A 26,913-nucleotide genomic window follows, 5' to 3' on the forward strand; every position below is an offset into this window, starting at 1 on the left:
CAACCCTCTGCTGCTCCCCTCATCTTCTCTATGCATCCGCAAGCTTTCTCTTTACTGTCGTGGGGTTTGGGCTCTGGTTCCTCTCTCGTCACGCTATGTTCTGCTGCGCTGCCATCGATAGAGTTTCAACTGCTCCGTCGTCGCTAGGCAAGGTTTCGTTGCTCCCCATCATTGCTGTACACCTGCTCTGTCTTTACTGTCGCTGGCAAGGGTTTCGTTCTTCCTTTTTTACGTTTTTTTATTTTTATTTTTGAAGGACATAAACATCATTTCTTTCTTTCTAATTTTTTTAATTTCTGTTGTTGCTGATTTTGGATCTGAAATTGCAGTTGATGATTGCTGAATTATTTTTTAATTTGAAATTTTTGTTAAATTTATTTTGTTGATGATTGCAGTTGATAATTTCTGTTAAATTGCTGAATTATTGCGGTTGATGATTGTGGTTGATGATTTCTGTTAAATTGTTGAATTGTTGCACAAAAAAAAGGGGTTTAGGTGGAAAGAAAAAGGTTGGGGGTAGTGGGTGGGTGGTAGTGATTTAGGATGATGAACTAGTAATAGAGAGAAAGGTGTGATAGTTATAATGCCAATGGTGATGGTTATGGTGGCAGTGGTGGTGGCCATAAGGAAAGGGAGAAAGAGATGCATAATAATGGTGATGATGATGCAGAAGTTAGTGGTGAGGGTAGGGAGGATTTTTCAATTTTTGTTTAAGGGAAAATTTTCTAAAAAATATTGTTTATAGACAAAATGATGATTTTATAACGTTAAGGATGATTTTAATAATAAAAAAATGGCGGGAGTGATTTTGATTTTCACCCAAGACGTTAAGGACAAAAAAATACTTAACCTTTATTTTTATTAGAGGTGAAGTGAGATGATTATTGATAAAGGTGAGGGTGGCAGCCGGTTGAGAAAGAAGAGGATATTGGAGTAAAATATTTTGGTAAATTAAGATTTGGAATGACTATTTTTTTTTAAAATAACTAACTGAATTTTTTAAAAATTTGAAATTGAGAAATTTAAAATTTGATGTAAAATAATTGAACGGTAGTTTTTGAATTTAGGGTAATATGTGGAGTGGTTTTATTTATTTATCTCTATTGGACTAAATAACCAATTCATTATATACATCATCAAAATTTTTTATCGTTTCCGTAACCGGATTCTTTCCCAAAATATATATCTTTCCACAAATCTATGCCAAATGTGTATATGTGGTATTCTAATTTTAATATTCTCATGCAATAATACTAATTGTTAATAAAAAAATGTGAATTGAACATATAACCTTTTAAATTTTAGGATAAATTACTAAATTAGTCTCCTACGTTTGGGTGTAATTCTGTTTTGGTCTTTAAAGTTTAAAATGTCCTATTTGAATTGAAAAAAGTTTCATTTAACTTCAATTTAGTCCCACCGTGAGGTCAAAGATAAATAATTAACAAAATGTTCTATATGACAGCAGTATAAGAACAAAGTTGATAATTTGGAGAATAAATACAAGCTCCAGAGGCACAAAATCAACCGTGGATGCATCAATACATGTATTTAACATTTTTTCAGTTTTATAGAAAATATTTCATTTTAATTATAAAAAAATAATAAATAAATGTATTGATGCATCACAGTTGATTTTGTGCCTCTGGAGCTTGTACTTATTCTCTAGATTATCGACCTTGTTCTTATACTGCTGTCATGTAGGACATTTCGTTAATTATTTATCTTTAACCTTCGGTGGGACTAAATTGAAGCTAAATGAAACTTTTTTGGATTCAAATAAAACACTTTAAACCTTAAGGACAGAATTACGCCCAAATGTAAGAGACCAATTTATTACTTTACCCTAAATTTTAATGTAATAAAACAATGATTGTCAAAATGACTTAGCTAGCTATATCCGTATGTAGGAGGAAAATACTTTATAAACAAATATTAGCATAATCTAAGTCAAAGTAAATTAGATTGTGTTCATGTTAATGTTATATTCATGCTTTATTTCGTATCCTAAGGAAAGCGATCATCATTAGATTGCAGAAAAGAACAGAAATAATTTGTTTTTGGTGAATCAATCATAATCTAAGTCCCTGAAATTCAAGATCACTCATAATGACGATAATGATGAATGGCCAACCACATTTTTGGAGTCGTAGTAGAAGTACATTTTTTTTTTCACGTAGTGAAAGAATATAAAAAGCCAATTATATTTCAATGTTCATAACTTCATATATAACAATTAGTGGTCCCATTTAAATTATAGCATTTTTACACCAAATGCCTCTTTGGGGTTTCTGATTCACAACACGGGTCTAACCTTTGTGAAGCTACTTTTCTGTGTCTTGTGAACCAAACTCTGCTGTTTTTACTGTTATCGTTTGCATAGATTTATTAATTATTAACAATTATTGCGCATATGCATGTTCAGATATTCTACTTAAAACTTATACGGAAGTGGAGCCCAACCAACATGAATAATAATATATTTATTATCGTCCGTGTTTTTTTAATTTTTATTTTAATTTAACTTGTTATAAATAATATAAATTATAATTTTTTATAGAAATGTATTTAAAATATTTTTTAAATTTTTATGCATTTAATATATTTTTTCAATATGACTTTTGTAGGTAAATAACTATTTTCTAGTACGGAATAAAAATGGTGTCAAAACATGTTTTTCTTTTATATCAAAATAAGGGAATTTAATTAAAAAAACATTTTTTTATATTTTAATAATTATTACAAAATCTCGTGTGTATATATATATTTTAGTAAATTTTAGGAGTGTTTAAGATTTTGTTTATTCTAAAATTCGATTCGAATCTAAGACATATTTTGTTAGGTTTGGGTTTGTCAATTTTTACTTTGTATTATTTTTTGGTTGAATTTGCGTTATATTATGTCGTTCAGGCGAGTTCGAAATTTTTGTTATAACGAAGTTACTGATGTCATATTATATTTTTATACTTTAATTAATCTTTTATATTATATAATATTGCTTTTGTTTTAAAATAATTTATTTTGATATAAATATAATATAATATTTATTAAATTTAATTTTTAAATGTAAAATTTTATTATTTTAATATATAAAATCTATAAATTTATATGTACTAATTTTACATCAAATCTATTCGGTTTAATTTTATTTATTTTAGAGCACTTTCGAATCAAATTAAAATAGACACAATAATATTTTAAAATTAAATCCAAATCTAATTAAATCTAATTCCGTTGGACTCATCAACACCCCTGGTAAATTTTGTCCAAATTTACTATATGAAAATGTATTTTCGGTCATTTGATTGAATTAAATGTTTCATATTAAACCATTTAAAATCAAATAGCGTCACTCCAAAAATCCTTAACTTCACTCATCTTAAGTCTTAACAATCTTTTTTAAGTATTAATATAAAAAAATATATTTTAGTATTGATTTTTTTTATATGGACAAAAACAAAAGGCCAAATATTAGCACGCTTTTTAAGGTGTATACTTGGAAACAACATTATTCGCCATTATCACAAACATCTTGTTGCATTGTGTAGCTGGTTAATATATTATGTTTATGTAGTATTAGCAGTAGGATTTATTAATTAATTAATTTTCTCAGAGTTCATTAATTTAAATATACCATAATAAATTTAAAGCAATGCTATATTAAATTTTATATTATTTAACATTCAAATATGACGTTAAACCTAAGAAAAAAAATGATATACAAAAGTAAGTATTTTCTTCTTCTTAACACTTATTTTATTTATTTATAAATAAAAAATATTTATTTATTAATGTGGACTAATAAATTTTTTATCCAACAATTTTTTTAGTGGAATTCAAAGTAAAATTCAAAGTGAGTAAAGATAACTGGTGAATCAATTTAAATTTGATTTGTGGGTAAAACTTTAATTTTATTCTTTTATGAATAATTTTGCTAATGTCCTAAACTTTTGTCTTATTTAAGATTTTTTTTTGTCTCATACCGTATTTTTAAATTTATTAAGTCAATGATTAATACGTCGGAATCGAAACTCTATTTAAGAGTTTATTGTTAACTAATGAATTGTTCTATATATAAAAAATTTAAATTTTGACATTCATTCAAACAGATTAATAAATTAATTACTATACGAATCCAACTTAATTTTTTCTTATTGAAGTTTAAACATGAATAAAATCAACTTATTAACCCGTAAACTTTATATATGTATTATTAATTATAAATATTTAAATGAACCAACAATTTTCATTCCATCTTTAGTAGCAATTAGCAAGTAGCAAGCATGCATTGGCAACAACTGATGAGTAATGAGCTGACAGCTGTAGGCACCAAAAGCAAGAAAAACCATTCGTATAAGTTACCAGTTATTATGTCACAAACCCTCCAACAGTTTTACACTTTAATATACCGAAATTACCCCTCAATAACGTTACTTCCATTATCTATATACTATTGCTTCTGCGTGTTGGACTTTAAACTATTCCCGACCAAACGACACACCGGCGAAGACTTCCTTAAATGTTTTTATTATAGCAGCAGTTTTCCCTTCTATTATTAACTAAATACTATCAACATGGTTGGCTTAATGATAAACAAGTTGTGACTTGAGAGTATACTTTAATGAAAAGACCAATTCCAAATCTTGTACTTACACAACACAGTCTACCAAATATTAAGAGTTAATTTCATAATAGTATCTCATAAAGAATAGTTAATATGATGAATGAAGTATTAATATCAAAATTAAATAGTAGGATGTAAAGAAAATAGGGGTGAGTCCGGGTAGCGGGTACTCGATTACCTGTTCGAACCCGAACTGAACTAATTAAATTAGTTTTGAAATTAACGGACAATTGGGTACAATTCGAACCAAATCGATGACCTTTGTTACTGATCAGTTCAGGTATCAGTTATAGGGGTACGGAACCCGAACCAATCCGTAAACCCGATCATATATTAATTAAATAAAAAATATGGTTTTTAGTGAGTTTTGCAACTCGTAACCCTAACACTTTAAAAACTAAACAAATATTTATATTGCCCCCTTTTGTATTTAGCTTCTAATGTTTGGATTTTATTGTGTTTTGATTTTAGCTTCTTTAAAAGATTATTCACTAGACTTTTGTATTTAGCTTTTAATATTTCTATTGCACTTTTGTATTTCCATTTGACAAAGATTATTCACTATTAATATGTTTTTATTTTAATGAATTTAGTTTTTAATGTATTTGGTGTTTAACATGTTTGGATTATTTCTATTGATGTTACACGTTTATTGTACTTGTTAAATTTTTAAGATAAAAATTTAGTTTTTTTTTTTATGAATTTCAAAGTCATCGAGTATCCAATTACCCGAACCGAACCAATATATTTTTAATCGGTTTAATTTGATTCAGGTACATATACAAAAAAAACATAAATTCAAACCAAACCAAATCATTTATATTTTAATCGGTTCGATTATAATTTTATTTTAAATCCGAACCAAATTGATCCGTGTTCAATCTTATTAGAAAAGAAAGAGAGAAGAAATTAAAAAGGTTCATTGAAATTTGAATCTTTCAAATTTCAGATCTCTTGAAGATGATTATCCGTTACTAAGTGTTACTCCAGATAATGAGAATAAACAATGGACATAACAAAAAATTTATAATAGTCGTTAAGATATAACTGAAAATAATAAGTCTAATTATCATAAATCATATATATACAATACAAACTAACTTAAATATTAGAATGTCTTTAAAAAAAACCTTTCCTAGCATTATTTGCAGCTAAACGAATAAGCTGAGCTCCTGTTTTCTTATAAGCTCATCAATACTCCAAAAATATATTATTAATATTTGATGTTTTTATAAAAAAAATTTGTCATTTTTTATAAATATTATAACAAAATTTAATTCTTTTAATAATTTTAGTATTAATTAAATATTTCTGACGGTTTTTTAGAATAATTTTCTCTTTATTCTATGTTTTATAATGATATATTTTGGTTTTTTGCTTAATTGATCTCCAAAATTTATCTCCTCCAAAATTTATAGATCTTTTCCTTTTGAAATCTAGAGCGACGGGCTTTCCAAGTCACCCACCGACCACCCGGTCACCACACGTCTCTGACAGTCAGACGGCAACAGCCGAACAGCTACGAGGTAGAGACCAGAGTCTCCGGTTGCAAGTGGCGTGTACCCCTCACACACGCACAAACACAGTCATTGCGCTCTCTTTTTCGACGGTTACACTCCGATTTTTATTTTCCCTCTCATTCCGTTGAGAAAAGTCCCTTTCACTCCTCTCTCTCTCTCTCTCAACACGCTCTTTCGTGCTTCTTCTTCTTCTCTCAAAAATCACTTCACAAAAGAAGAAGTACAACAACAATAACAATACAGTGAAGAAGAGAAGAGAAGAAGCTTCTAGAACCAATCCTAGCTGTTGAGATGGAGTTCGGAGCTGCGACGGCAACTTTACCGAAGAAGCTATCGAGCGGTTACGGTGTAGCTGGAAGATCGGCCTACGACGGCGTTTTCACAGCTCCGGTAAAGCTCAGAGCTCCTAGTTTCTCTACTCGATTCGATGATTACCGTGAGATTTTCGGTGCCGGAGGTGGAGGAGGAGGATCGCTAGGTTCTTCTATTCCGATTCTCGAGCTTCCGGAGCTCAACGAAGAGAGGAGCAAAATCAACGAGGTTCGGCGCTCGCAGCTCGATTACTCTGCAGTCTTCGGCGGGTTCCGGAACCTGGACGGTGCTGTGCGTTTTGACGAGCTGGCAGCTGAGCCTAGGAAGAAGAAGAAGCAGGATAGCTTCGCCAGTGGAGCATCAACGCGGTGAGTTTTATTTTATTTATTTTTTGCTTGTTCTTGCTTATACGTTAGGGTTTTTATTGATTTTACTGTGGAGTTTGAAAATCGTCCTATAAGCATGCGTTTTGGTGTTTTTGCTTTGAACTCCTCATTCGAATCGAGAATGTTTGCGCTTGGAATTTGTTTCTGATACTTTTTATTTTTGTTCTGAGTTTTGACCGTTTTGTCGGTCATGTGATTTGCTTCTGAGAGAAGAAAATCAAATTGATAGTTTATTTTATTGAGTGGAGAGCAAAGTTAGTGATTCTGATTGTTACTTCAATTTTCGAATCTAATGCTTTGTTTAACTTGTTGATCCATTTCGCGGTTCCTTTCACTATACTTCCATTCGAGAATATCTTGTTCGCTAAGGTTTGAGATAGACTAGGATTATCATTTCGAAATTTGTTCATTGATTTAAGTAGCTTTTCAAGCACAATTACTAAAAATGCATTGTCAAGGTCCCTAGTTGAACCATCTTTGATTACACTGTTCTAACCTAGCTAGGGGAAGTTCAGGCTCCTGCAATTGGAATCTGTACGTGCTTTATAGCCAGATGCCACTGTGAGGAGGCTAAGATAAACATGCTGTTTTACAGTATATTATACAGGTCTTCATTTTACAGTTTCATTACATTAAGTTCAGGCAGCTGACTAGAAAGGCGACTGTTTATACTTTATATCTCTTTAAATATGTCTTGATAAATGCTGTGGTATTAAGTAGGGCAAAATGAATTGCTGGCCTGGCTGGAAATATTGAACATCATTAATTGTGTTATGGGCCCAGTTGACCTTAATGCGATCTGATCTCATTGGGTCCTGTGGGACTGATTGTCTGTAACCAAATATATTTGGAGCATTTTGAATGTTAAGCAGAGTAGCAGATTCATAAACTGGTCATTTGGGAAGACTTTTTCTTTTTTCTTTTTTTTTTTTTTCGGGGGTGACGCTGGCCGGGGCGAGGGGGGTTGGGGACCCTGCCTTTTGTAGTAATTAATAAAATAAATGCTAATAATCTTGTTAGAATGTAGAATGCAGACATTTATAATAATGTTATTCTTAACTTATTATTCTGCAGGAGCAAAACCAATAGAGATGATCAATCTTACAGGGGAGACACTACTAATTATTCGAAGGAAATTCCAGCGGTATCACGGTCATCAAATGATGCCAAAATGATCAATATGTCATATCATAAAGTTAACCAGGGAAGTGAAGATGGAACGAAGGGGACAACTCATATTGCACATCCTGTCCCTGCCTATACTTGTTTGGTTGAAGAAGTCAATCCAGTGAAGATAAACAGAGCTAATAAGTCCACACCAGCTGCACAGGATGCTTATTCCAGTAATCATCATTATAATGAAGGGACAAAGGAAGTTGGATATCGAACTGGTGCTTCATCTGATATTGCCAAGAAACAGTCCTCCAACAATGGAGTAAAAGTTAAAAATAGATCCAATTCTGTTGATCTTTTTTTTTATGCATGTGAGACTAGCAGTGGAAGTAATGGAGCACATCGCATCAAAGTTCCTCCATCAGACCATATCTCAGGCGATAGTAGCAACCTTGATGCTATGAGATCAGCAGCAACCAAATGCCAGACATCTAAAAGTGACTCGCCTACAGGTGCTTCCGGTGCTGATTCACCATCATACCTGGATGATTTGGTAGACTCAAATTCTGAGGCTGCCGCTTCTGTAGCTGCTTTACGAAAGGCAATAGAAGAGGCTCAATTAAGATTGAAGGTCGCAAAAGAGTCATTGAGAAGAAAGAAAGAAGGTTTTCCTGATCGTGTGAAGCGGAAGTCTAATATTGACCTTAAAGCCAATGTGAAAAAGGAGGCTGAAGTCCAATATAAAACAATGAAAATGGAAGAGATTAGGATGAGGCAAACATTTGGAGAAACAGATGCTTTGCCACAAGTTTCTTCTGAGGTAGGAAGGCCAATGAGGAAAGAGCGAGTAAGATCAGATGCTGGGGCGAAAGAAATGTTTGTTGCTGCACATGAAGCTGAGAAGAAATTGCATTCAACTAAAACAAAACGTGTGGAAGAGGTCGAGCACAAAGAAGCTGATCATAATGCAAAGGTTGTTGAGCCTAAAGAGGCAGAAATTAGTAAGAAATTGCCGCATAACAAGAACACAGATCATGACTATGAGAAGCCAGAAGAGTCTGGCCATACAATTGAAGTGGTTAAGGGATACAGGGAACAAGAAAAGGTCCGGGTAGGTGATGAAGCATGTGCAGATGAGGAACTTGCCTGTGAAACCAGGCATAGTAATCAACTAAAAATAGCTGCAGCTAATCGAGCAAGCCTACACAAAGAACATGTCAATGAAACTAAACATAGGTGTCAAGAAGTTATAGATGAAACAAAGCTGGTTCAAGTGGCATTTGATAGTGGAGCGAGAGACAAGAAATTAAAGGTAAATGAAGATGGTGAAGCTGATAACATGGTTACACCAGTCCATGATCCAGAGGACCTCGAATGCAACTTGGATGAGCAGGGGTTAATAACGGGAAATGAAAAACAAGTTGCTTTCAAACCTGATGATGATGGAAAAATGGAAGAAGCATTCCCTGAGGTGGAAGAATGTAAACAAAATGTGAGAGCTGTTGAGCAGCTGAGTGAGGTTGAGAAAGCCATCGAGGAGAATGCTGAATTGTCCGATGAGCTAGAGGAGTTGTTGTGGCAGAAAGACAATACAATAGCATTCAGTCCTCATGTTTCAGACTTGGAAAGTGTGGTAGGAGACATACAGAACTTAGCATGTTTAGAGGACAGAAAGAATATGGACGAAGCTGGATTTTTGGAAAAAAGTATAGACACGGAAGATTCTTGTCAAAGACAAGGCACCGAGAATAATTGCAGCAACATTATTGTGCAGGAAATACAGGAGGAGATTGTGGATAATGTTCTTGATGAGGAAGAAATTTTTGAAAGAGTTTCAAAGAATAATGATTTAGATGAAGAAGAAAGGGTTCAAGACACCATAACAAGGGAGGATGAACTTGAAGGAGGGTTTATTCTGGTGGAAGAAACAGAGAGGGAAATGGAAGATAACAAGGAGTCGGTGGACATAACTGGAGTGGCTCAGATTGATCCTAACTACATGGAGACAAAAGCAAAGGAAGCTCGAGCTGGCAAGTCAACAGAAATTAGTTCTAGCAATGAGCTCGATGAAACTGAGAAGTTAAACGATATTCAGGTAGCTGATACAATTATTGAAAACGATGAAGCTTTCAAAGTAACTCCTGTGGTTTATCCATATGATGTGCAAGATGATATAATGGTTTCGCACAATGCTTCATTCCAACAAGATAAAGATGAAGAACCAGAATCAATTAAGGCAAGAAGCAGTTCCTGGGAAGAACATGCAGCCGAGACTTCTGTCTCCAATCAAGATGTCCTTGAACTCAATGAAGGAGTAACTAAAATGCAAGGTGCAAGTGCAACAGTCATCTGCGAAGGAGCTGATACAAATATTGGTGAAACTGACGTGAAGTGTAGGCAAAATGATGATAAATGTTTGGAATCTACAGAAAATGACTGCAATCTGGCATCACATGATGAAGAAACAACTGCTGAGCCTGTAGAATTCTGCATTGACACAAAGGAGGCTAAGGTTACATCAGATGAAGAGGTGCATGAGAATCGATCTAAGTTCTCTGATGAGGAAAATTTGTTTGACTATACTGAAGTGTGTGAAATACCTACTATGTCTGAATTGAAATCAAGCGGAGAAGAGGAGGTCGAAACAATTCAGAGTAGTCCACAGGAGATCCATCAAGCACCTGTGACAATGGAAGCAGAAGAAACCAAAGCTAATCCGCAGAAGCTAGAGCTGGAAAAGGAAGACCTCAAGAAAATTGATGAAGGAAAGGAGAGAGAAAGGGTAAGACGAAGAGAAAGAGAAAAGGAGAAATTAGCTGTAGAAAGAGCAATTCGTGAAGCTCGTGAAAGGGCATTTGCCGATGCCAGAGAGAGGGCTGCTCTGGAGAGAGCTGCTGCTGAAGCGCGGAAAAACATCGATGTGCGAGAAAGGCCGGGAAAAACTACTGGTCAAGCAAATGAGAAGACACTAGCTGAGAAGGCCGCTATGGAAGTGAAACTTAAAGCTGAACGTGCTGCTGTGGAGAGAGCAACTGCAGAGGCACGTGCACGTGCCCTAGAAAGGGCACTATCTGAGAAGGCTGCCTCTGAAGCAAGAAATAAACATGACAAGTCAGACCAGTATTCTGGTGCTTCCAGAGATAATGGAGCGAAACAAAACTTCCAATCAAAATCTTTCAGCTATGGTGGTATGTGATGTTAAATATTTTGCTACAGCCGACTCTTCTTAGCTACATTTATTCTTTATTCTTTATTCTTTTTTCTTTTTCCTTTTTTTTAATAGTATTTTCTGCTTCAATTTTTATTGATTCTCTACAAATTGTATTTGCTTGGAGAAGTTCGAGATTCTATTGATTTATATGATGGAGCTAGTGGCGATTCTGCTCAGAGATGTAAAGCTAGGTCTGAGAGGCACCAGAGAATAGGGGATCGTGTGGTATGGTTTTTGGTTTGCTCAGATTTTTCATTTTGGGATACTTATTTGTTCATATATCAAATGACTGGATGTCTGGATTTATCACTTCTATTGCTTTTGGGATAGTGCAGGCAAAGGCTCTTGCGGAAAAAAATATGCGTGATCGTCTTGTTCAGAAGGAGCAAGAGGAGAGAAATGTAATTTGCTATCAAATCATTTTCTTCCAAAAAATAATAATTATAGATAAACAAGTAACATCTAACAAGCTGTGTGCTTCCCATGTTTCACATTGTCTTGCACAATCTTATCTTGTGTCGTGCAGAGGATAGCAGAAGCTCTAGATGCTGATGTTAAAAGGTGGTCCAGTGGGAAGACAGGAAACTTGAGGGCATTGCTTTCAACATTACAATATGTATGTGTTAACATTCCAAATAGTTATAATTCCTTGATGATGGATAGCATATGAACTTGCCATAGATATCTTTTTCCTACTGTTCATGAATCTCATCCCTATTATTTTGGGACAAGCTTTCATTTTGTATTTGATAATAAGCATCAATGATTCGATGTTTTCTATTAGAAAATGTCACTCATTAAATACGACCAAATATTGCCTTGCTTTAACTTCATAAATATATTTAGTTGTCTTAATTCCAAACCATTGGCTTCCCTCTATGGATCAATTATGCTGAGGAAATTTACTATTTTGCCCCCCTGCCAAATCTTTGTTATTTTGCAGATCCTTGGGCCCGAGAGTGGCTGGCAACCAATTCCTTTAACAGATATAGTAGCCACCAGCGCTGTAAAGAAAGCTTATCGCAAAGCAACTCTTTTCGTGCATCCTGACAAGCTGCAGCAGCGGGGAGCAAGTATTCAACAGAAGTACATTTGTGAGAAGGTTTTTGATCTTCTAAAGGTTCGTCCTCTTTGTCCATCTATATATATTATATATATATAACACGGATGCATGTTCAACCTACAATCAAAATAAATGTTTAGTAACTTGATTTTTGTTGTGGAAAAAAACGCTGCTTCCCAGAGGTTAATCTTGTTTGGGTAAATTATTAAAATATACTATAATGAAGGATGTGATAATTTTAAGTTGAAAAAATATTTTATATGCATGCAAATTTTTGAAATTTATGATCATAAATAGGAGGTGATTTGAAAATTTTCTTTTTGGTGACATGGTGATTTGAAAATTGTTATGATTTATATTGACTTCAAGTATTAAATATAGAGGAATATTAGAGGACCATCAAAATATATTATTTTTGGCCATCAATTAGCCATCAACTCAATTCTAATCACACAACATACATTATCCCATACTTTTTGAAATTTTCTTTTTGGTGACATGGTGATTTGAAAATTGTTATGATTTATATTGACTTCAAGTATTAAATATAGAGGAATATTAGAGGACCATCAGAATATATTGTTTTTGGCCATCAATTAGCCATCAATGTTAAAAGTATGGGATAATGTATGTTGTGTGATTAGAATTGAGTTGATGGCTAAGTGATGGCCAAAAACAATAAATTCTGATAGCCCCCTAGTATTTCTCTTAGATATAAACGTATATTCTATACTCTTCTCTTTTAGCATAATTTTACCATATAAAAGTAGTTTCTTTTAGTAAACTATAATTTTTGTCCTTCAATTTTGTCAAAAATATCCTAAGTTTTATTTTGTCCAAAAAATGTTCAATTTGCATCAAATATTTAAATTTTCAAAAAATTTATGACAAATCCAGCAATAATGCATGATAAATATGTCAGATTTGATTGTGCTTAAAGTTATTCTTATGAAATTGTTGTTGAATTGATCTTAAGTTTTTTGAAAAATTAGCCATTAGGAATATATTTGATGCAAGTTGAAAATTTATGGGACAAAATTGAAACAAAATAAAATTTAAAGATATTTTTTAAATTTTTAACAAATTTTAGAAAAAAAAAAACTATACTTTATCCTTTTTTAATATATATATATATATATAAAATAAAAAATTATTTAAAAATCAGTTTTCAACTAAATCATCCAAAGAATAATTAATTATATTGAAAAACAATTATATGAATTTAAATGATTTTTTAAGAAAGTTAAATTTTTAGTTTTTCTTAAATATCTTAACACCATTTTCCTCTTCATCTTTTTACATTCTCAAGTTCAGTGTGTTTTAGTAGTAAATCATTATTTTATCCCAAAAATAAAATAAAAAATAGTCTTAGTGACTGATACGCCTTTAAAAATTTGTATCTTAAAGGGAAGTTCATTAAACTCATTTTAAAAAAATGCATTAGACCTTGGATGAAACCTGTTAAGTATATCTTTGGTGTGATATGTTCGTGTTTGAGGTCTGGGTTTGATTTGGTTAGTTTTATCGCACCAAAACTGAGATGGCTAATGTAAGGGAAGATTGACGGTGAGCATTTTACTACATTTTACGTTTTACTGAGATCGCAATTGTATATTACATTATTATCTATGAAGAATGTTTCTTATCTTAATCATTGAAGGAATGAAGTTCCAAGGCCATTGATTTTTATTGTCTCCAGGAATCTTGGAACAGATTCAACATGGAAGAACGATAGATATTGCTCACTGCACATGGTGGGGATAATTCTTGCGGAAGTGTATGCTATGTTCAATGAAATGAAAAGTAAGCTTATTGTAGGAAGGCCTATAAGTTAAACTTTCAATATATAATTTAATTCATGTAGCGTTCTCCATTTCTTGTTCCCCCACCCAAGATAGGCTTTTAATCAAGTAATAAAATAGTAAAGATAGCTCAGTCATTCAGGATTGGGCGATTGGCTGAATCTGGCCATTTGATTTAACCGGTTTTTGAATTACATCACCATAAAAACTTATTTTTAACTATATTTTTCTATTCCATTAATAAAAAAAAACTATACATTCATCTAAACAATGAAAATAAAATTTACTAGATAACTTGATGAATTTTAATTAAGAAAAATTATTAATCTCAGTTTATTCTCTAATTTCGAAGTAAATAAAATATCGAGCGTTTCTTCTATCATTTGATGTTTCTAAAAAATAATTTAAAAATATATTAAAACTTTTTATCATCAGTTTTTAATTAATTCATAATGTCACAATTGCATTGTAAAATGCAACTGTGTTTGGGCCCTAGGCTAGTTCTCAAACTCCTAGATCTGTCTAACGCCCGACAACTAGTTGATGTGATCCTATGCAAACTTCCATGGAACACTCCCTAGTTTAGTTACTGACTTGCTGTTAAATGCTACCATGATGTAAACATTTTTTAATTGTAATTAAAATAAAATAAATTATTTAAGTGATATGATCGATATTTACCTATTTTGATTTAAGTCGTATTAACAAATTTTGAACTCTAGAATGCAACTAAAAAATAACAATATCAAAATGACATTTAAGGTTTAAACACATCAACCATTGACTAACAACTGAGACAAAATTTTGGCGAGTACAAGGACCAATATATTAACTTCGAAGACCTGATTGATTCATTCATGATTCAACCAATTTCTAAGAATCAAAATGAGCATTACCTCAAAATAAAAAAGAAAACCGTTTTAACTTATTTAGCTCAAATCATTTGAGTCTTTGGAAATATTGTAAACTTTAGTATTAACATTGCAAAAAGATTCGATTCTTTCCTATGAAAAAACTATAACAATTTTATTTTAGGATTCTAAAATTATATACTTAAATAGAGAAAAGAACTCGAACTGAATTTACTTTAATGTAAAGGTCAACATCTAAATAGAATGATAATAAGCTAAATTCTTTTAGAACTATTTTTAACTTTAAACAAATCCTTTTTGTAAAAACTAAAATTAAAGTTGAAATTAAAGTTTACTATAATTTTTACAGGCCAAAATGGTTATTTAAAATTTTCAACTATTTTCAAGAAACTACTAAACTAGTTTTCAGTATTTTAATATCTTACTAATATTTATTTTGAGATATTGATCCGATGTAAGATTAACCTTTATCGATATTTAACTGACCTAGAATCAACTCCACACTTGTACATCACACCATAAATATAAATATTTCTCCTACATGATACAATTTTTTGGATAAAATCTTAAGAATGTTTTCCGAATGATAAATAAAATGCTAGTTTTAAAGAACTAAAAGCTTACTTAAATTTTATTTGTACCATAAAAACTCAACTAATATAATAGAAGCAAAGTATGCACTAGAAAAAGTTAATGAAGTGAAAAAGTAAATATTTAATCATCATTGATTTTGTAATTAAACTCCATTGTCTTGATTCAATGATAACTAGACCATCACTTTCTCACTTTAGAAAAACTTGATCCAACTACAACAGATAAACATTAATATTACCTCAAATATTTAGTCGACGGCTGAATTTCGGGGTATATCTTTGCCCTCAACGATACAAAATGACTTAAAACAGTACGCCACCTGGTCCATTCCAATTTTCAAAACTCAAAACTGATCAAGTGACATCAAATGGCAATCCGGTGGCTGATAACAACAAACGGAAGCACAAGCGGCTACGACATAAAATCACCCAGCTCAAATTGCTAATTTCCCTAAACAGTCGAGTATTATACTATACCAAGATCAGATGAGTGAGTTTACTTGCCAAGCACATAGAGCATTATGGCATTCTGTGCGTGTAATCGGTTCTCAGCTTGCGGGAACACAATTGAGTTTGGAGCTTCAATAACTTCATCCGTCACCTCCACCCCTCTTTCTGCTGGTAAGCAATGCATGAAATACGCATTTGAGCCAGCTATTTCCATAAGAGTTCGATCCACCTGCAAAAGGGCATTGTTATTTCCTGCCAAACGCTACATCCATTCAATCACGCCACAGCATTTGTAAAACAGATAGTCAATAACAGAAAAATAGCTGATGAATCCCAATTTTATTTTATTTTTCTCAAAACACCCAACCAGTTCCCATTTATATTGTTGCTATTATTCATTCAGCAATTTATTTCCTAACTATAAGTATGAAAAGCCAACTGGGCTGGTTTCTAAATATTCAGCAAGTTTCTGGAAGCATGTTGATTCCGATGTATTTGATATTGTAATTAGATACTTTGATTATCAATTGTTGTCTTAATTGTTCATCAGGAGATCTATGCATAATTCAAACACTATACTTCCTTATCTCAGAAGAACACATTTCTTTTAAAAATTGACTTGTGAGTTATGACTGGTACCCACAACTTCATCCACCATTTGAGCAAAATCACAACATGCAGTAACAATAAAAAGTTCTATCAGAATGTGCCATATTTGTGACACGTTAAACCTGTTATCATATATTTTCTGGCTGAAATATCATATCAAGTACCTGAAATCCTTTAAACACTTGACGGCGGTATGCAGCCTCTTCCTTTTGTCCCATGCTGGCCCAGACATCTGAATAAACAACATCAGCTCCTCTGACAGCTTCTTTGGGATCATTAGTGATCTCAATTTTGCTGATTCCAGCCTGCTGTGCCTTCTCCACAGTTTTCTCATCAGGTTCAAAACCCTTTGGGCAGGCACAAACAAAGTGAAATGGAACTACAGCTGCCAGCAACAACCATGAATGGACAATATTATTTCCATCTCCAACATAGACAACCTGTCGCATATTGTAAATATGTTCATATGATTATTCTTCTAAGCAATGCCAAGAATTGTGAACAAGAAAGTTCATCAACATAGCAATGTAGCCTAACCTTGGTGCCTTCCAACCGACCAATATGCTCAATAATAGTGAGGGCATCAGCCATTATTTGACAGGGATGGTTGTAGTCTGTCAATCCATTGACAACTGGCACAGTTGAATACTTGGCAAGATCAAGTATGTCCTGTAATTAAACAGGAAGAAGGCAACCATACTATTTTATTGATAGAAAGATCAATCACGTACAGAGCGGAAATACTTTCATCTCACAACAATCATAATTGGGGCAAATAATCACAAAGCAGGTTTCTTTCAATATATTACCCAAGTTACTAAAGCCACATATACATTACCAATAATCATTATTCCAGCAGAACCATTTGTAGGTATCACACTGGCATGTTCAGTCCAATCAAAGAAGCATTGCAATGTGTCAATGTCTACTGGGAAATACTTTTCTTTGAGCAAGCACAATACCCCCAGCAGGTACCTAGCTTAGTCATGATTCTAATGAATGTTATGCATGCATAGAAGTCCAAAAGAACAGTTAAGAAGAATAAAAAAGTCTTGAAACTACCAGATTGCTGTTTATGAAAAAACAAGGAACGGACGACGACACAAAAACAGTGCATCTAATAGCTACCATATACGATACCGACTGAATGTAATGAACAGTTAGATGAGTCCTACAACTCATAATAATGCATCAAGAAAAATGGAACAAGAAAAGTTAATCAACAGAGGAAGAGAACAGATAAAGAGTGGAGATGAAGTTGGGGAGAGAGAAAGAGAGGAGTCAAGATAATAGAATATTGCAAAAAAAAAAAAAAAAAAAAAACACCGACACTCTGTAAAATTACACATAAAATTCTACCAAAGAAACTTGTCACCAATGTTTACCTGCTTACCAAACTCATGCTTAATATCTAAATCCAGAAAATGAAGAAGTAATCAATAAACAACCATATTTCTTATCAAATATACATAACTCACCATCATACCTGATGAGCAAAAACACGAGCCATGATTATATCATTATAGCGAGACAAAACACGGGCAACATCTCGAGTCTCCTCTCGCTTGCCCATTTGGATATCATCAGGTCCTAAATATATAGCATGGCCACCTAACAATGAAAAGCCAGTCTCAAATGAAACACGCGTTCTCATTGATGGCTTTGCAAAGATCATTGCCATTGTCTTCCCTTTAAATGGTTGAAATGTCCTGTCCCCTGATTTAATTAATGCCTTGACCTCAATGGCTCGATCCAACATATTTAAAATAGTGTCCTTATCAAAGTCATTTATGTGAAGAAAATCTTTCTTCACCTCGGTTTTTGCTGCATAGTTCAGGAAAACGTAAGATTTGATAATAGAAGGCATGAATTTGCTGGATTCACAATAGAGATGGACTAATTAATCTCTTGAAAGGTACAGAATTATAATTACAGTGTTCATGTCATGCATCTAAATTTTAAAATTAGAAATACTCCATGATAAGTGGTACACTAGATATGCGGCATGTCTCGTTGGAGGTTAACGGATTGCTACATGCAATTAAGATTTACTTAAACAGAAAATTTTCTTTTTATATATATATATATAAGAGAGGGGGGGGGGGGAGCAGGGAAGATAGTCTCGTCTGAAAGAAAAAAATAAAACACGTACCATTTCATACCACACATCAGAAAAATACACATATAACATGAAGAACATAGTAAAAAGTATATACCGCAATGGATGGATATGTTTGTTACTTGAAGTGTATTTCAGGAAACTACAACCAAATTATGTAAAATCTACCATGTTCTGCCTTAGTCGAAAGCATGGAGGTCAACATTATTAGGATATTTGCATGAGTGGAATGTAAAAGAGAAGCAAGAAAAACAAATGCAAACAGACAATAAAATGAGGATGGGACATAATGGAAAAAGACGTTAATGATATTATCTACGTCTATTACCTTAGATGAACATATAGAATGGTTTTGTAAATGTTTGGGACCATAATGAAATATATCAGAAAGTAATTGTGATTTCTACTATTTTTTCCATTTTCTTCATTATTGTGGATGGAAGAACATAAAATCATTTTGAAACATCATTTCCACTAATTTTAAGGAGTAAAAGTTTGAGCAGAAACAAGTGCCAAAGTAACACCTCAATCCCTTCTCTTTCTTTCCTTTTTCGAGCAGCTTCTTCAATTACTTTTCATTCGATTTTGTTCACAAAAACCTGAGAAACCATTCATCCAAACAAGTTTTAAAGAAAACTAAATTATACTAAACAGATGCTTCATAGTCGTAGGTCCTTATTGTTGCATGGGCAAAGGCCAATAATCCAAACTCAACTATTTGAGCACATAATCATAGTACAGTAAACTTTCATTTTAATTATTGATGTTGTAATTTAGGAAATTTTAATTCTATGTCTCTGTTACAGATTAAAGACGAATTCAAACCTAACAAATACAGTTTCAAGGATTAAGCTGTCTCAGAGTACAAAGCTAGAGAAAAATATCAAGGACTTAAAAGTAAGTCTTCTAAAGTCAAGAACTACTGTGACCTACGCAGACTATTTTAGGATTAAAGTAAAATTCACTTATTATCAAGTATAGTTTCGATTACAATTGCAGAAGATTTTTCTCGCACAAAGGATTTCTCAGCAGGATTTTGATTATAAGCTATTTTAAAATTTAGAGCAAAAGCTGATCTAATCCACACATGCAAACAAAATAAAAACAGAACTCCTAAAATAGAACAAGAGCATTTCCAGAACCCTAACTCGATCGGCTGAAATTATAAACTGAATCGAAATCGAACTCTGTAAGTAACTTCAGTGTTCAGTGTTCAGATTTAGAGCGAGTGAGATTAACAGATTTTCAAACTGAATTAAGTTGAGATCATGAATCACATTCATCCACAAACGGAAACCGTTCACCTACAACGAAACAAGAGCATTTCCAATTTCATAAACCCTAACTCGACGAAGCTGAAAATCGTAACCTCAGGCGCTAAATCGAAACTCTACAACTAACTTCTAAGCTTCGTAGCGAGATTTTGTTTAACTGATTTAACATACGATTGATAAGAAGCCGAAGAGTAAGAACGAATAATTCTGTTACCGGCGAGAGGAGAAGAATCGGTAGAAACGGCGGAAGCAGCAGCGCATGAGATTTTGAGCGGGAACTGAAGCGGAGAAGGGAAGGAAGTGCGAGGATAACGAACACATTGACGGCGGCGAAGGACGGAGGAAGAGGGGGAGAACGCGGAGGAGATAGAAATCGTATCCGATCGAACGGAGAAGTTGAAAGAAACTAACGCCATTTTTTTCGCTGTAGAGCTGAGCTAAGTAACACTTCAGAGAGTTCACACTTCACACACTGCTGCGTTTGTTTTTTTTTTTACTACTCTTGGTTATTGTGGTTCTTCGTTTTTATATATAAATGCACGCGCTGACACGCGTAGGGCTCATTTTGACATTTTCGTTTGATTCGTTTTGGCTCCTTTTATACAATTTATTATTCGTAAATGTAAATTTGCAAATAATTTTTTACAAAAGAATTTCGTATATACTAATAACGAATTCGTTTTATGAAATTTAATTAAGTAAATTAATTTTTAAATTTTAATGTTAAAAAATTGTTAGATATTCTATAAACAGGCAATACCATACCTGTCCATACCATTGTCTCGTATCACTTTTTTAAGAATAATGTGTTTGGATATTATTTTAGGTTGAAATATATAAATATTTATTTGATTATATAGACATGAAATTTAATCCAAAAATTTCTCTCTCAAAAATAAAACATATGAACAAATATTTTCCATTTCTACCTTCACAAAACACAAAATTATAGTAAAAAATATTTAAAACAAAAAATTATATAACTATAACCTTATATTCAAACCAAACAAATGTCCATCTCTGGTATCTCTATATTTTTATTTCAGAAATATTATTATCCTCTAGCCTTAGAAGGGGCATCATCTCCTGTAATATACAACATCTTGAAACATTGATATTGATGCCATTAATAAAGCATAATAATTTATTTATTGATTGATTCTTTAGATAAGTGGAAGGGAACTTTATAATTATATAATTAGAAGCTAATACATCATAGAAAATCTAATTATTAATTCATGAATATCTTAAATACCTAAATTAGAAGTACATTTTAACTTCTTTTCAAAATTAAATTATCAAAAGGCACACAGCTAGAACTTCACTCATACACTCCAAGATCAAATAGAGGAAACTCATTAATTTGTGAAACAAGAAGAAGTTGGTCTCCTAAATTGTAAGATTTATAATTAATTAATTAGGTGACTACTTATATGAAGATATTTTTATATAAAAATAACAAGAATTATTTCAGAGCCATCAGAATTTATTGATTTTTGTTATTATTTAACTATTAACTCAATTCTTTTAGTTTAGTTTCTTTAGTCTAATAATTCAACAATATACTTTATTCTATACTTAATATTAATGTCTAACTAATAGTCAAAAACAATAATAAAAAAAGCACAATTATTTTTTAGGGGTGCGATTATTAATTGGAGATTCTGCTGTTTTTAGGAAGAAGCCCTCTATGTCTGCATGTTTCCACAGCTCAGTGAACATGTCATCTAAGCTGTACTTAAATTGAAACCCCAATTCCTTGATCTTCTTGGATGAAAATATAACAATGTCCAATTGATCTGGAATATCCCTGAACCTAAAATTCCAATACGTACAGTTAGCAATTTAGAATGGGAACATTGTGATATCATCTGATCTAACTGAAAAATAGATTAGTACAAGTAGCTCTTTTATATATCATACAGTGTTAGATATTATAAGCTAAGATTAATAAAGTGACCTTACTTTGTAGGGACATTGTATTCATGGTATTTTTGGTTAAGCAATTTTGCTCTGTCATGAATGGTGGCTTCATGTGCAGAGAAAATGTATCTCCCTTCAGCTTTTGGATGCTCATAGAGGAATATATGAGCAAGACAAAGGTCATCTAAGTGCACGAATTGATCTTGCTTTATTATTGAAAAATGTGCCTCATTCCCTGATGAGTGATGACAATTCAAAAATACTACTCCATCATTAAATTTCACCAACTTGTTATTATAATATTGTTCTTATTGTAAAAAATATTATGATATATATATATATATATATATATATATATATATATATATATATATATATATATATATATATATATATATATATATATATATATATAAGCTTCTAAACTCTGAAGTATTCTTAGGAAGATAGAAAAAATTGAAAAATAAAATCAAGAAGTAGCACAAAGGGTTAGTCAATTGGTCACCCAAGAGTCAATAACAATAGTAAAAAAAAAATTGATTGTTGTTCATATATGCATGAATGATACATTGAAGATACTAATGCACCTGTGATGAGTGAAAGAGCAGTGATAAGGCTTGGTGGCATTGTTGGCATGAGAAATGGACCAACTACAACAGGTGGAATAATTGAGATAAAGTCTATGTTGTTTTCTTTGGCAAATTCCCATGCTTCTTGCTCTGCCAGTGTCTTAGTCTCTTAGAAACAAAATACATCTGCAAGAAATCGATTCTAGATTATAATCATTTATGTGTCTTTATCTAATAGTGTAAATTTTAAAAAGAATTATTTATAACATGTATAAAATGTTAAAAACTCTTATAACTAAAAGATTTTGAATTTTATCCATGAAATTTGTTCAGATGACACTGATTTTTCTATAAAAAAAAAAAAAAAAAAACATAAACTAAAAATAACAATTGAATTAAATTGAATTCGCCAATTAAATGTCAAGAAATGTTAGCTTAATTTGTCCCAAAGCATATGCAATTTTATCAATGTGTAATAGCACAAGATAGGAGGATCAAATTTTGTACAAAAAGTTTTACTTAATTAAGAGTTTGTAACATTATATTAGATTATTAAAGAGTTTTTTTTTTTTTTTTTTTTTTTTTTTTAAGAAAAGAGGGAATATGAAGACTTAAACTAACCCAGCCAGTCATTTTGACTCTTCTACGGAAGTCAACGTCACTCCAACATGTCTCATTCATCAAAGGCTTTTGTTGTTCTGTAACATCCACAGTTCCTGCTGAGGATGTGAATATCAACCTTCTCACAGTTTTGGCCTTCAAGCATGCTTTCATTATGTCTATTAATCCGTTTATTGTGGGCTTTATTACTTCATTCTGCAATTCTCCAATTCAAATTTTCCAATTAATCCATATTCAATGTTCTTCAGTATTGCAAATTTCAAGAGTTTTACAACTAATTTTCATAAGGTTTTTAGTTAATATAAATAACACTATAAGAAACAAGTTGGGTTGGTCTAGTGGTTAACTCACTAGTTTACTTAAGTAAGTGTCGGAACTTCGAATTCCGCTTCTTTGTGTATGCAGCAACTTATTGATCAACAACAAATCCCTAAATAAAATTCCGATTCCCAACGGATTAATCCTTGACGCGTAGAGCTGAGAATACTATGGGAATATGTTAAACTTTTGTAATTAAATTTAAAATGGTTAATCTTTATAATTAAACCTGTTTAACTAATCATGGAAATGTTTCCTAATCAAATCTGTTTAACTACATTATTTGTAATTAAGTCATCGTACGGTATACAATTTATATTAAAAAAGTAATTTATCGTCATTCAATTAAGAGCTTAATGCTTAATTATCGTGCAATTCAATTAAAATCAAATTCTCTTTCTGTTACAACTTATATTTAAGGAAGACAAAAAAAAACAAAAAAACAAAAAACAAAAACACTCGTGAATTCGATGGAATGTTATAAAAACAGAAGTTTTTAATTGATTATTATTTAGATTAATTATTTCGGTAATCTTTATAATTTCATCAAAATTTTCGGTTAGATCCTTATGATTTAAAATTTTGTAATTAAATTCTTATGTTATTTTTAATGAGTCCCTTTTAAAATACCAACATAATAATTCAGTAATAACATTTATTTTTAAAATATTTCACAAATTATCCTACATTAAATACAAAAATAATTAACAATGACTAAAAAAATTTATTTAATATAAAAAATAAATTTTAAATTTTAAACTATAAAATTAAATTAAAAATTTTATAAAATTATAAAAACCAACGTAATAACATTAATATACCTCAGGATCCTTGGACTCAAAATCCATGGGGTTGGTAATAACATGGAAAAGTCCATTACACCCTTTAATGGCTTCATCAAAGCTTCCCTCTTCAGCAAGATCAGCCTTCCAAAGAGATAGCTTGGCTTTTGCACCTTCCAATTCCACTGAATGCTTCACCTTCTCCATATTAGCTATATACATAATATTAGTTATGTAAAATGTTAATTTATACACACATATCTAATCATGTATTATCGTTAACGAGCTATAACTCAAATGGTATAATCTTTTTATTCTCATTTAAAGGTCTCAAATTTGAGTCACATTCCTAATTTTAGAAAGAAAAAAAAATCTAACCATGATCCGATGAAACCTGAAGTTGAACCCATACTACTCCCTCTCTATAGTTCTTGGTATTTTTATTTCTATTTATTATTATTATTTCTTTAATTTGGCTTCTTTAGTTGCTGGTAACAATTTAAATAATAGTAGTAACGGAAGACAATGGTAAGTGAGTCGTACTTTTTTCTGGAACAAATGGTAAGTGAATTCTAGGTAAACAAATAAGCAATTGTTTAATCAAATTATCATCTTGTTTACCAGCGTTTCTAAACTTATGTGAATGAATATATATAGAAGGACCACTTGGAATAATAATCCCATTCAATTCAAAATGAATCAACATTCTTCTTTATCTTTTAGTTTAATTAATTCTCTTCTTTTTCAAGCATCGATAATAACAATCCAAGCATATTCTTACAATCTCACACTACTTAGGGACAAATCTTTATATATCACTTCCATAAGTTTTCGGTAATCCTTTTAAATTTAATTTGTTGAATTAGTTTTCTAAATGAAGAATTTACTCAATTCCAAGCGTAATTTTAATGGAATATTTTTGGACTACTATTTTTGATATTTACAAAAAATAAATTAAATTAGAATTGAAATTTATATTAAAATTATATACGAAACATATCTCATTTTGGAGAGACAATTATCTTGATAAAGAATCAATAGAATTTTACTACTTGTATAATTATTTTAATAGAATAATTAAAAGTAGTATAAAATTTAAATTAAATTAGTACTATATATATATATATATATATATATACCGAAAATAGGAAGACTCGAATCCGCAACCTTTTAATTGAGTATGGAGAGACTATACTATTTGAGCTATTGCTTCTTGGCAGTACTAAATATATATTGAAATCTCATATTTATTTTTAAATTACTATTTATAGTAGGTCATTTATGAATACTAATATTGTATTTTATGAAATTTAAAATAAAATTGAAATAAAAATTAACATAGGATTTGTTGATTGAAAAATATTTTTGATCTAAATGAGTTGAATCGAAAAGAGTCAAGTGTAGTTTCTCGAGAAGACACGCGCATGAGTACGAAGTTGGAAGTATTCAGCGCTGATTGGATTTCGATTGTTTTGTTGATCGAATAAGTTAAATCGAGTAGGAGACTCGATTCGAGAGATTGAGTGAGGCTTTCGAAAAGCTGGTCGAATAATTGTGGAAACGGAAAGGTTCGTGGCTTCTATCGCACGAGAAAAACATGGGGAATATTTACAATCACGCAGCGGGAACGATTACCAAGAGTGATTGTATTTTAAATTTGTAATTTTTCATTCAATTGTAATTAATTGTAACTTAATTACCCATTATGTAAGACAGCCTATAAATACTAGGAATTGTTAGGGATTAAGGGTTGGAACTTTTACTAAGAAAAAACACTCTAGCACTCTCACATCCCTGCGAATTCCTGAATTTGCGATACAGTTACATTTTCTGTAGGGTTCCTTCCATCTTCTTTTTTCTTTCAATTTATTTTTCTATAAACTTAACATTTCAATTAATTTTATTTACCAAGTGTTCTTTATTTTTATTGTTCAATTTATCCTTCTGCGTTTAAATCTTTCATGTTGAAGTCCTTTGATCCAATCGAAAACATTTTATTGTCTTTTTTTAATCTTATTGCAAACTTTTCCATTTATTATCTATTTAGTTTTCAAAACTTTAATTTCTAAGTCCTATTTATTAATGAGTAAAGTATCGTTTTTGTCCTCAACGTTTGGGGTAAGTCCTATTTGTGTCCTTAACGTTTAAATCGTCCTATTTGTATCCTTAACGTTTATAAAAGTGATTCAATGTTATCCTACTATTAATTATACAACAAATAAGATAATATTTTTCAATTATTCCCACTTGGATGTATTCATTCTCAATTAGGTCTCACTTGGATGTGTTCGATTTTAATATAATACCTAATATTTGTGTTTAGATTCAATTATGTCCCTAGAAAAGTGAATTATGTAAATGTTATAGGAATTAGTTTCAACATTTGATGAGCTATTTTTCGGAGTAGATCATTGATTCTATCCAGACATTTGTATTCTAACTTTAAGAAGAGATTTTTAAAACTCAAACTAAAGAACTCATGATGTGTAATTGACGGCAGGATAACATTGAATCACTTTTACAAACGTTAGGAATACAAATAGGACGATTTAAATGTTAGGGACACAAATAGAATTTACCTCAAATGTTTGGGACAAAAACGATACTTTACTCTTTATTAATTTACAGATTTACTTTATTTTTTATTTTTAAATTTGGTCTAATCGAGGACGCTTTGATGCACTTTTAGAAAATTGGTACTCACACAGAAGAGTAGATTTCACTCTCATACCACTAGATATCAAAAATAAAT

General features: G+C 31.6%; 2 protein-coding genes across 2 annotated transcripts; one reads left to right on the forward strand and one right to left on the reverse strand.

Annotated features, from left to right (window-relative positions):
* Positions 1-6,058: 6,058 nt before the first annotated feature.
* On the forward strand, positions 6,059-14,210 carry AUL1 (auxin-like 1 protein). The gene is made up of 7 exons (XM_016307733.3): positions 6,059-6,824; positions 7,917-11,143; positions 11,294-11,391; positions 11,502-11,567; positions 11,693-11,782; positions 12,110-12,286; positions 13,929-14,210. Exons 1-7 carry the CDS (start codon positions 6,436-6,438, stop codon positions 13,962-13,964), a joined length of 4,083 nt encoding a protein of 1,360 aa, XP_016163219.1. The 5' UTR covers positions 6,059-6,435; the 3' UTR covers positions 13,965-14,210.
* Positions 14,211-15,597: 1,387 nt separating this feature from the next.
* On the reverse strand, positions 15,598-23,229 carry OTC (ornithine carbamoyltransferase). The gene is given in 9 exon segments (XM_088491634.1): positions 15,598-16,175; positions 16,720-16,995; positions 17,093-17,224; positions 18,042-18,399; positions 21,625-21,658; positions 21,661-21,764; positions 21,914-22,106; positions 22,459-22,608; positions 23,052-23,229. Coding segments are annotated over 9 exon segments (1,593 nt in total). The 5' UTR covers positions 23,215-23,229; the 3' UTR covers positions 15,598-15,992.
* Positions 23,230-26,913: the final 3,684 nt, after the last annotated feature.

The sequence above is a fragment of the Arachis ipaensis genome, chromosome B6 (genome assembly GCF_059453495.1).
Source record: "Arachis ipaensis isolate K30076 ecotype BB chromosome B6, ASM5945349v1, whole genome shotgun sequence".
NCBI lineage: Eukaryota > Viridiplantae > Streptophyta > Magnoliopsida > Fabales > Fabaceae > Arachis > Arachis ipaensis.

Excerpts from the sequence above, each read along its gene's own strand:
- AUL1 (XM_016307733.3), top strand. The coding sequence starts at position 6,436 with ATGGAGTTCGGAGCTGCGACGGCAACTTTACCGAAGAAGCTATCGAGC. Across the intron at positions 11,144-11,293 it reads AAAATCTTTCAGCTATGGTG|TTCGAGATTCTATTGATTTA; the intron begins GTATGTGATGTT and ends TGCTTGGAGAAG. Across the intron at positions 11,568-11,692 it reads AGGAGCAAGAGGAGAGAAAT|AGGATAGCAGAAGCTCTAGA; the intron begins GTAATTTGCTAT and ends TGTGTCGTGCAG.